Source organism: Trachemys scripta, chromosome 4, assembly GCF_013100865.1.
Source record: "Trachemys scripta elegans isolate TJP31775 chromosome 4, CAS_Tse_1.0, whole genome shotgun sequence".
In the NCBI taxonomy this organism is placed as follows: domain Eukaryota; kingdom Metazoa; phylum Chordata; order Testudines; family Emydidae; genus Trachemys; species Trachemys scripta.
The window spans coordinates 97,112,795-97,125,122 of record NC_048301.1 but is presented as its reverse complement, the minus strand read 5'-3'; the positions used below and the strand labels follow the sequence as shown (position 1 = coordinate 97,125,122).

Genomic DNA, 12,328 nt, shown 5'->3' with positions numbered 1-12,328 from the left:
CATCAGTAATGAGTGATGTCCTTGATATAGAGGTCATCCAGAATATGGTTTGGAATTTAGACCAGCGCTCCAGTGTCAACAAATTGTAGTTAACAATTACTCCTTCTGAAGGAAAGGGATAAAATTTAATATTATTCAACAGCGGGTAGAAATATATGTATCAATGCCAATATTTTGTATTTCACTTTCTGTGACATAAGCTCTATACATTCCTTCTGAATGTTTTACCCAGCATAATTGTTTGAAATCTCATAATAACTAGTGAATTTCTGGTGCTCTTAAATTACAAGGTCATGTGTGAAGTTCGATGAACTAGGTGAAGAAAGTTGCCAAGCTTGTTTTGCTGCAATAATTTAACCAGGGAAGCATAAAAAAAAAAAGAGGTTTCATTCGGCAAAACTGAACCATTGCAAAGAGTCTTGCCAAACACTTTAGAATATGGCTTCATATAACAGTCATTTTTGGTTCTCTTTGACAATACTGTGATCTGAGCATAGCCAGTTTTCCAACTCCAACCACTTACATGCATTTTCTGTGGCTTTGGAAGCATTCATGCTGGCTGAGAACTTGTGTCATATTATTCCAGTCTTTCATTCCTGAATAAGTAAGGTTTATTTTAACATTTGAAAACAATCTGTAACAGAAGCAGAACGGCGAATCGGCTATGACAGAGTAATTTCAATATTTTCTGTAAATTTGGTTCCCATTACAAAGAATCTGCTTACAATTCTTTAGTGTACACTAATTTGTCTATTATCACTATCCTTAGAATATCAAGTGCTATTATTCTTACTAGCCCTACCCCAACCAAAGCATACTGAACTTTATCCTCAAACATCTCAGGACAATTAATGGGAATGGAAAACATTTTTTCACATATTGATTTATAAGGTGAGAACAATCTCCTCGAGTTGAAAGTTCAGCAACAAAATCTCATGCATAATTCTGCAGTTGTCCCAATTCTTAATCTGCACCTACATATGAGGCAGAATGCTAATCAGACTCTGAAACGGAACATTCTTCCTTCACAAATAATAGAATAGAACCCTGTATCTTCAATTTGTTAGTATTAATCAACACATTTTAATGGAGTTGAGTACTGGATAGATACAGAATCCTGTAGTGTTTTTTTTTTTTTCCAGGGTTAGTAGTTAATGCTTTTTGTACAGGTAGATTTCCCTTAAAGCTCTCGCTTTGACTATCCCTACACATATTTTTTCTTTTCAGTGGTATATCCCAAAGTGGGAAAGTGTCTCAGGCTGATTTCCCCAAGTTCACAGTAAAAATCTTTCTATTTTCATTCTACGTTTATGTTGTTGCCTCTCTCCCCACATGTATCCCTAGACCCTTTTATTGTTGAATACTTGCCCAGAGGCTCAGAAATTTAGAGAGCAGATTTACTGATTCCTTCCAGCTCCCAAACCCACACCAAATTTAGGTAGGAGTTTTGCAGTTCATATTTCAGTAACGAAGGCAGAGGAAGCAAAATGGTCAGAGTCAGGAGTGGCCTACTGGGTGAAGTGGGATTATAGTTAAAGATGCAGTGGTCTTTGTCATTCTATTTGGAACCAAAATAAAGAGAATGGGCCAGCGGTTCTTTGCGATTACTACTGTAATAAGTTAGAGAGATATTAGCAGCAAGTACTATGGAGTCCACTAAACTTTTTGATGGGAGTGCGATGTGTCATTTTAAGTTATGCTAGTTTCAAAATTATCCTCCTTGGATATGTAGAGGGCTACTATGGTGGCCAGGGAGGAAATTCTTTATATGATGCAGGTGTAATGAAACACAGCCAGGTTTAACTCCATCTACAACAGGCTTGCAAATATTGCATAATGCCAGAGAAAAATTCCAAGAATGGGATGTGGAGAAAGGAAGTTTATATAGTCAGATTAGGGTGACCAGATGTCTCGATTTTTAGGGACAGTCCTGATATTTGGGGCTTTGTCTTATATAGGCGCCTATTACCCCTGACCCCTGACCCCGATTTTTCACACTTGCTATCTGGTCACCCAAGTCAGATATAAACGTAACAAAAGCATTATAGCTATTTCATTCAAAACAAATAATCACTATCCAAGCATTAATGCAGCCTTTTTTGATCCCTGACGTAACATGACTAAATTCAATGAGAATATCTCATTCTATAACATTTTGTAAAATACCATAAGAAACTAAGAACAGACTTACCCAATTGTTGAAAAAGAAGAGCCACACTGGTACTGGTAACAGGAAGGCTATCATGTAAAGGGGTTTGTATCAGCTGTCTGTCTCCTGCTCCCAATGAAAACAATTTCTGTAGATAGAGATATTTCAATACATACTTTAATCTCTTTTGTACATATTTTACATATTTACTATACATATTTAATCTCTTATTCACACCAAGCACACAGTGTAAAATGTTATATTGTTATTTACATATTTCAATCTCGAAGACATTATTATTTCTATTACATACTGAAGTTTAAATCTATGTTGGAAATCAGTGTCCTCTGCACAGGTTAGCAGTGACTTTAATGGGACAGCAGTTACGTCAGAAGCATCTCCAGAAGAAGTACTACTCAACAATACTAGCATCTGACCAGCATTAATCTCTTCATTCAAGAATGATGATGATTATTAGCAATTATAACTAACTGTATCCCCGGATGTAATTCTTTCAGCATTATTTAAACTAAAAAAAATCCTTACATTTTTCATGTTAATACACTTCATTTTATTAAAAATAGTTTTGGTACATCATTTAACAAAAAGATGTCTGGAAAAGATGGAAAAGTAAAATAAGGACAATGGAATGACAGTTTGAATGTGACAACTTCCTCCCTTAAGAAACACCTGAATTGAACTGTTCGAATAGTTACCAATTGGTTTCCATGAAGATATGCAACACCATGAAAAACATTAAAAAACTGCAAAGAACAGAGTAAAAATGGTTAAAGAAAGCACTGACAACAGAATAAGATGTTTGGTTAATAACAAAGAAGTGAAATAACTTTGAGACTGGGATTACCAGGTCATGAAGTTTGTGGAAGTTATAAAATAAGGAAGGCTATAATAGCAGACTACTTTATCATCATCTGTTACAGAAACTGTTTAAGGTCTGCTACCAAATATTTTATTTATGAGTGTGTTTTAAAACTGTGATTAATTTTCTTCAGTAGCTTAAATAAGAAAAAAAAATAGAAAAAGATGACCTTGCTAATCTTAATGACTATTAATCACAGTGAGTAATTCTTCTTTCATATCATTCATACTATTCATCTTCTCTGCAATTTTGATACAACCACTGTACAACAAAAATTGGTGCCACAATATGGCATAGCTTATGCCCAACATCCTTCCTACAGAAAAAAATCAGTCATGGGTGTCATTCAAAGTTCAACTAGTACAGCAATGCTTACACCTGAACTTCTGAAATGTTAGCGTATGTCAGAAGTCATAATAAAAGACCTCACAATATCAAGCTGTTTATATCAGACCCCAGATAAAATACATCTGAAATACATTATCTGCTGTTCTGTTAATATTTGTAACAATTATTCTGTTGGTATGCAAAGTAATTTATTGCTGGAATTCTACCTATTTTTCGGTCTACAATATTTAAAGCCTAGAAAAATAAATATGGCAAAGTGGAGTAAAGACATAATTCTGTCCTCAAAAGCTTAGCACAGCTTTCACTTACTGGTAGCTTTCATTTTCCTAACTAAAGACAGCCTGCATTCATAACATATCACCAGCTCTCATACAAAATTATTATGTTAACCTAGTTGGCTTTTTAATTTACAGCTGAGGTGCAATGCTACTTTGTTAAATCTAATAATACAAGAGTTAAAATCTGTTGTACAGCTAAGTCCACTTTTCTAGAGACTTCAATAGCCCTACAATAAAGTTTAGTGAGACTCTGTAGATAGTGGGAAAGATATTTGATTTTCTTCAAAGCAAACTGGTGGAGAGTCAACCATATACACCTGAATTCTCCTTGTTTTGTACTTGTGTTTAAAAATATTAGAGAACTCTACAGTAAATCCAAAAGTCTGGTTGAACCATATTATTGTACATAAAATCAAGAGGAGAATTCTTGTGATGGATAATTTCCTGAGAATTTACAATGTGAACCTAATTATATTTCCACTGGTTTCTAATTTGATATTTTTACTTCAAAGAGATTGTCCTTTTACCTATCTGAAGAAGAGAAAAAAATGGTTACTTACCTATTCTGTAACTGTTCGTCTAAGTGTGGTTCACATGTATATTCCATTCAGGTGTGTGTGCACGCTCCTGTGACCTGGAGCCAGAGGGTTTCCATAGCAGTACCTGTCAGGGCGTCACATGCGCTGCACACTTCCTCGTAGCCCCTTATAAGGCTATTTAAGGGCTGCACCACCTCAGCCTTACAGAGTTCTTTTGTACCAGAATATATGGCTCAAGACTCCAGTGCAGTGGGGACAGAAAGGGAGTCAAGGAATACACGTATAAACAACACCTTGAAGAACAGTTACAGAATAGGTTTTTCTTCTTCACATCTGTATTCCACTCAGGTGACTCCCAAGCAGTTCAGGTAGGAGGTGAGGAATGAAGTCTATTTGAATAGCAACTGCAAGATTGTTTTTCCAAAGTTTGCATCAGATCTGGAAGCAGTTGTGATAGCATGATGCTGAGTAAAGGCCCACGCAACAGCATTTATGTCCAGAATAGATATGTCTTGTAAGATGGCCACAGAGATAGCTTGTGCTCTTGTGGTATGAGCAAGAAGTCTTTCTAGTGTGGGAAAGGTTTGCTGCCCTGTAGGCTGTTGTAATGCATGCTGTAATCCATCTAGAGATAGTCTGCGCTGAAACTGCCTGACCTTTCATTCTATCATAATAAGAAACAAAAAGGCAAGGAGAGATGCTTGAAATGGCTTCATTCTATCTAAACAGAATGTCAGTGCTCTTCACACATCTAATGTATGAAGACACTGTTCATCCTTGCTGGAGTGCGGCTTCTAAAAAGATACAGATAAGTATATAATTTGTTCTAGATGAAAGTCATAATACAACTTTGGTCAAAAACTTTGGATGTGGTCTTAAGTCACCTTATCTTTAAAGAACTCTGTAAATGGAGGGCCCGCCATCCAGTAAAGAAATTCTCCCACTTTTCTGGCTCACATTGAAAAAAGCTATTTTCTGAGGAAGTTGAGCTAGAGAGCAATTAGCTAGCGGCTCAGATGGGGGGCCCATAAGAGCTGCTAGCACTGTATTTAAGCCCCACATAGTAACAGCATTCTTTGTAGGGGGACAGAGAGGAATAACACCTTTGAAAAATCTGCCCAACATTGGATTAAAGAATACTGACTGTAAGTGAGCAGCCACTGGTGTGATGCAAAAGTATCACAGGTTCATCACCTCTCGACAGAGTTGGTTGAGCCACGTTCTCCCTTGCCTGTTCACATAATATATCACAAACATATTGTCTGTGAGAATCTGAACTGAAAGGCCTCTGATGTGGGAAAAGAATAACCAATGACATTGAAAATTTCTTCGAGCTCGTGCATGTTGATATGCAGCGACACCTCTTGCTCAGTCCATACCTCTTGGGCTCACAAAGACCCTAAATGTGTCCCCCAAACCTGATTTCAAAGCATCTGTAACGATGGTCATTATTGGAGGTAGATGAGCAAAGGGGAACACCTCTGCATACATTGTTCTGACCCATCCACCAATCCAGGGACCTCAGTATCCTTGGGAGAACTCTGGCCCATCTATTCAATGGGTGGAAATTTGGTCGCTGGATAGACTTTACCCTACCTTGAAGAGTGTGAAGGCATAGCTTTTCATACAGGAGTACATAAGTGGCCCAAGAGTCTCAAACATATCTGAATCATAATTGTGGGGTGGGCTTTGAGGTACAAGCAGATTTGGCAAATTACTTGAAATCTCTGCAGGGAGAAAGGCCATCAATTTTGTAGAATTGAGTAGGGTCCCAGTGAACGTTATTCATGTGTTGGAAGTACCATGGATTTTTCTCTGTTCATCCTGAGGCTGAGACAATCAAAAAGACAAGTGACATGGACACGATGGAGAACTTGGCTTTCAGATCTGCCCTGAACTAACTATTCTTCCAGGTAAAGGGAAGATATGAATCCCTTTTCTCCTCAAATGGGTGGTCACTACTGCCATGAACTTGGAAAATATGCAAGGGGCTGACAACAGTCCACAGGGAAGCACCCTTTACTGATAATGATGACTACCATCAACAAATATCAGGATCTTCCTGTGGCTTGGTAGCACTGCCACATGAAAGTAGGTGTCATGAAGATTGAGGTCAGCATACTAGTCATTGCGATCTCGTGAGGGAAGGAGTTATCCCAGGGAAACCATGCAGAACTTCACATACCAAATAAACTTGTTGAGATTACAAAGGTCCAGAATGGGTCTCCAACCCCCTTTTCCTTTGGGGTAAAACCTCTTGCCACTATGTTGTAGGGGAACTACCTCTATGGGCCCTGATGCAAGAAGAGACTCAACTTCTTAGAGGAGCAGAGAGTTGTGAGATTGGTCCCTGAAAAAATATGGGGGATAGATATCAATTGGACAGAATATCCCAGAGTCACCATGCTTAGCACCCCTTTGTCGGTGGTTATAGTGTTCCAAGCACTAAGAAAGCAGGACAATCTGTCTCCATATGAAGGGGACATGACTGGTAGATCATTCAAAACTGGATTGCTGTCCTCGAGGGAGATGTCAAATAGGCTGTTTCCCTAGCAACAAATGACAATGAGAAGGTTAGTTGGACCTCAAACCGGAAAGCCTCCTCCTCTGAGAAGTCATATTGTCTAGAAGGGTAAGTGGGTTGCCTGTAGAATACTGTCTGTACTGCTGTTGTTGCTGTGGTATGTACCGTCATGTTTCAGTGACTGGAGCATAGACTCCTAACACAGCACTGGCAGTCTTTTAATAACGGCGGGGTGTCATCAGTCTTATGGGAAAAGACCAGTGGTGCAAGTAGAATCCATTTCTTACCGGTATTGGGCGGGGCACTGGGGGGATGTGACCTCCTCACGTGACCCCTCCCTACCCACCCTCAGCCTGGGGCCCCCACGCTCTCCCCATCCCCTCCCCATGATCCACTCCCCTTACCTGGGGGGGGGGCGGCTCTGTCCTCCTCTCACTGCGCCTTCGGACCACAGTGGTAAAAGGAGCAGAATTTGGGGCCGCTCTACCACCCCAGGCCTTCTACGCAGGGTCTTCTCCATCTGTACAGCAGCCAGCTCCGCCAGAGGACAGGGCTGGGGACAGTACAGCAGCCATGCCGGAGAAGCTGCCAGCGTGGGGCTGCCCAGTGGCCCCACATTATGCTCCTTTCCCCCCTGCAGTTCAGGGCTCTCCCGGGAACCGCAGCGGGTAAAGGAGCAGAATGCCGGCAGCTCCTCCAGTGGCTGTAGCGCCTCCAGCCCCACCCCCAGCAGTGCTGCTGCTGGGAGCCAGAGGAGACACAGCTACAAGGAAGAGCAGGAGGTGGGACTGGGGGTTCTGCTCCCTTCCCCACTGGAAGGGGCAGCGGGGAAAAGAGCAGAACATGGGGCCACCAGGTGGCCCCACGCCCATAGCTCCTCCACTGCGGCTGTACCACCCCCAGCTCTGTCCCCCGGCGGGGCTGCGGTACAGATGGAGGAGACCCTACGTGGAAGGGCTGGGGGCAATACAGCTGTGCCGGAGGAGCCACCCAGCAGCCCCACATTCTGCTGCTCCTCTTTCCAGTATGCCATACCAGCTATAAATATTTTCCTGGTACGGTGTATTGGACCGTACCACCCTACTTGCACTGCTGGGAAAGAGACAGTGACCATTAAAAGACAGGTCCTGTATAGCCCACTGAATATCTGGGACTATACCTGAGTTTTGCAATGAGACTCTTCTCATTGTTATTGCAGATGTTATACCTCTGGAGGAAGCATCTACGACATTGACGACTGCTGACTGCAGTGACATTTCAACTCAGCTCATGTGTCCTCAAGGAGCTCATCAATTAATTTTGACAAATCCCAATTAAGAAAGTCATATTGCAACAGGAGCACTTCCTGAATAGCTATGTACATCTGTAATGACAAAAATCAAATAAATCTTTCTCCCAAACACATCAAGTTTTTTAAACTCTTTTCTCTTGGGTGTAGATCTGTACCTACCCTAATGAGATCTTTCATTGGCAGCAGTGACCACAAGGGAGTTGGGAGCTGGGTGGGAACAGAAACACTCACAGCTATGCATGGAAACATGATAGTGTTTTTCTGTATGCTTAGCAGTGGGAGTTGTGGAAGCCAGCGTATTCCACAGAGTTTTAGTGGGTGCCAAAAGTGCTTTGTTCACTGGAAGAGCAACCCTCCCAGGGGCTAATGATTGCAAGATGTCCAGAAGGTTATGCATGCTCTCCTGGACACATTCAGCCTGAATGCCAAATGCTGCTGCCATCTTCCTTAAAAGATCCTGGTACAACTTAAAATCATCCGGTTCCAAAGAGTCCTCAGACAAAGACGACAACAATGGTACAGGAGGAATGGGCTCTTTCTGCGACACAACTGAAACCTGGTCCACAGGTTCAGGGTGATGTTGTGGTGGCTCAGTAGAAGATGCCTATGAGTTCTGCTGTGAAACTAGCAGCACTTCAGGGTGGCTTAGTGGTGGGGACTTTCCTCTGGAACAGGTCTACAGTCAAGGAACTCCCCAGGAGTGCCAATAGGTCCACAGATGCAGTGGGTATGGAATTGGAAGCCAGTATGGACTCAGCCAAAGCAGCCTGTTCCCAGTACTAAAGTGGTTCTGCTCTCAGTACTGATGCTCCCCTTCCACAAACATGTCAGAGGCTCTTTTCAATTTTCACCTAGGAGGGGAAGGCGAAGAGGAGCATGATTCTGAGTCAGAATTGGAGGGAAAAAAAGGAGGTAGTGGAGAAGCCATGCCTGGAGGGGCTATCAGGTACCCTAATGAGTCAACAGCCCAGAGGGAAGTCAGCAACATCGGTACCAAGGTTGGTACAGTGGTCAGAATCCAAGGTGCACCCCGATATGTTAAAGGGCCCCTCTAAAATTTTGGTGCCAGGAAGGAGCCTTTCAGGTGGTGCCAGTGTCATAACAGATGAATAATTTGGTGCCGAAACTTGAGGTGCATGATAAACCATTGACACAGATTTCAAAGTCAAAGATTATACCAATCTGATAGAGAGCAATACTGAAGTCAGTGTCAGGGGAGCATCTTTACTGCCTCTCTGAATCAAAACCAGTACTGGTACAGTCACTGTATTCCATTCCATCCAGAATGGATGAGGGTATATCTTCAGTTAAAGAGTCTTGTGCCATTGGGACAGAAATGCTAAGGAGGTCAGACACTGCTTTAAAAGCCTGCAGCATTGATGGGTCCGAAAGGACCCGTGCTGTTGGCACTGGACTCAATGTACACCCTGCCGTGGTGCTGAAGTCGATAGCACAATAGCAATACAATCTCATCTTCATACCAGGGAGAGATAGGATGAAGGCCCGACTCTACACTGTGCTCCAGACAAGTCCCAGAGAAGTCTGCAGTCCTTTTTGGACTTGGAATGTCTCCTGTTTGTTTTATGGGTTCTTATTCATAGTGGCTCTCTATAGGAGGATCGACCTCTTCTCATCTGTTGAGAACAGTGAGTTCAGAAACCTGTCTGAGACTGTGGTTACCTCAGAGCCCAGCTCTGGGGCTGGAGGATTGGGAAAAACATCTGTTCCGTAAGGTGCTGTTTGAGGCATAAGTCTCTAGATATTTGTATTCTCTTTTTAAAAGAATGACAAATGACAAATACCACATTTCTCTTTGATGTGCCCCTCACGGAGGCATAAGAGGTAGCATGTGTGGGGATAACTATTTGGGAAATCTAACCCACACTAGGAACAATGTTTGAAGCCTGGTGGTGTCATGTCTCCAGACTCTATCCTAATCTACTAAAACTATCTAAACTATTGCTAACTGCTAGCTACTACTGTTAAACTACAACTAACTTCAGAAAACTAAAAACAAAAGCACATATGGGAAAAATTGCTAACTGCATGAGGTACACCACACAGAGACCTCTGACTCAGGCCCAGGTGGTGAGAATAAAGTGAGGAGAGTTGGGGCGCTGCCACCCTTAAATAGCCTCAGCACGGGCCATAAGGAAGCATGCAGCATGTGTACTGCCTCACTGTGTACTGCATGGAAAACTTTCCAGCTCTGCTTGTGCTGGACATGAACACACCTAAGTAGAATACAGGTGTGAACCAGTCAAAGAACACGTTAGATTAATATATCTGAAAGGAAGGCACAAGGGTTTCTAGGCATGAAGAAAGAAAACTAAGCGAAATTAATCTGTATGGCATTGCTGGTGGTGGGGAAATCCTCACAGATATTGTTTGTAGTTTTCTGTTTGAGCCAATGTTAAAAGGGCTGTGAACAGGTATGAGGAAAAGACACTGAATTTATGTCCTTTCCCCTTTAAACTAAGGCAAGTATCTAATAGTCTCCCAAACCTTTTTCTCCCACTGCAATAATAAAAAAACCCACAGTAAAATAAAATAAATAGGCAACTCATGGGTTAGCCCCAGCAACCTAGATAGCAGTAGTTGTCTGCATTGTCATGTTAGAACTTAGGCTCCATGAGAATTCCTTAGCGTAGTCACTTGTCCCTACCAAGAAAGGGCAGAATGCTGTGGAAGCACAGATCTCTACTGTTTTGAATTAAAGGAGAAGGGAGGATCTTACATCAACAGTGACCCTTTCATCTGATTAAGAAGTGGCACTGGCAGACTGATGAAATTCCTATTTAATAGATGATGCCTACAAAGTGGAGCATGGAATCAAAACGGGAAAGAGCTGGGAGTCTGCAGGGTTTCTTCCAGGAAACTGAGGGCCCATAGGAGAGCAGAGACACAAAGTGTATAGATCGTGCATTCTAAATTCAATTTAGCAATTTGATATTACAGTTTTATTATCTAATTTTCAGGGATGTCTCACTATTTAATCTACTGAACAAAGACCTGGATTCTCACCCAAGGAACACATATGTAGATTATAGCTTCTCCAATGTTCAAAAATGCTCCCCATTTCTGCATATTAGAGAAATGTAACATCAATATTTGAAGCTATTTTTTTTCTTTCTAGATTTTATTTTGTGAGAGTGATTTTGGTGCTGATGAAAGGTTAAGGACTAAAAGCACTAGCTGAAACAGGACCAGTACAGCCAGGATCAGCTGTAAACTCCTCCACACTGTACTGGTGATGCATATGAATTTTGACTTCCTACTGCAAACCTGTGACTCTTTGGCAGACTGCCCATCAATCCAAGTTGTGTGGTGGAAAGTGTCCATCTGCAGAGATGAAAAGTTTATGGTTTATGCCATCTAGTTCCCATCCCCAAGGTCTCTGTTTCCACTCTTGATAAGTAGCATATGCTGAAGATTAGAGATAATTAGAATGACCATAAGTCTCACCATTTTCAGGACAAAATTTAAGAACCATTTCAGCTTTCCAACAAGACTATCTCCCTAGAAATACCTACTAAACTAGCCGATGATGTTGAAGGGAGACCCGGTGACAATGAATAAATATGAAAGAAGGGAAGAAAAAAATCTTAAAGATGTGTTGCTAAAAAAAAAAACAAAAATAGATCAAAGTTACTTTATTTGAATCAGACCTTTCAGTGCTTGTTAGCTTTTTGTAATTTTGTCAATAGTTTCAGATACTATAGTGAATATAATAAATATTACTGAATGAGGTTATGTTAGATCTATAGGAAATTAGTATAACATCAAGAGAATTTTAGGTCCTGAAGAAGCTCTAAAATAGTTAAAATTTTAGAGTGCAATTTTTCCTCATTTAGAAACGTCCAAAAACCCTGAAAGAAATCTTCCCAATTATCCTTGATGAAACTAGAACTAGAAAAATGGACTATCCACTACTCTGTTTAGCTTATAGTGCACAGATCACATTTCTATAAAAATGATGAGAAATTTTTCAGTTAGTAGATACTGTAGATAACCAGGCCTGAGAATGTCAGTTATCAAGAATCTATAATCTTCATGGCAACCTGACTTCCAGCTCTAATATATTACTCACCAATTACATTAATCAGCATAGGAGTTACTTGTAGTTCAATTCACAAGAAGATTTATTTATTCTTCCAGTTAACTTTGATAATTCTGTAGCATTGTGCATTCACAGAGAGAGATTGGTGGCACTCATTATCTTGGCATAATATGCTATTCCTATTTTAACTACATGTAAGAATAAATAATTTACTTTTTCATTAAATAATTGTTATTTTATACTTTTGTCTTAGAGCATC

At 40.9% G+C, this 12,328-nt stretch overlaps 1 protein-coding gene across 1 annotated transcript in view; it reads right to left on the bottom strand.

The window, feature by feature from the left end:
* Window positions 1-494: 494 nt before the first annotated feature.
* Window positions 495-12,328, bottom strand: part of LOC117876500 (myotubularin-related protein 13-like) — a 118,628-nt gene continuing 106,794 nt past the window's right edge. Inside the window, exons 4-5 of the mRNA XM_034768766.1 lie at window positions 2,192-2,297; window positions 495-596 (exon numbers count right to left, since the gene is read on the bottom strand). Of these exons, the coding sequence (XP_034624657.1) occupies window positions 520-596; window positions 2,192-2,297 (183 nt within the window). The 3' untranslated portion in view covers window positions 495-519. The remainder of the gene's footprint in view (window positions 597-2,191; window positions 2,298-12,328) is intronic.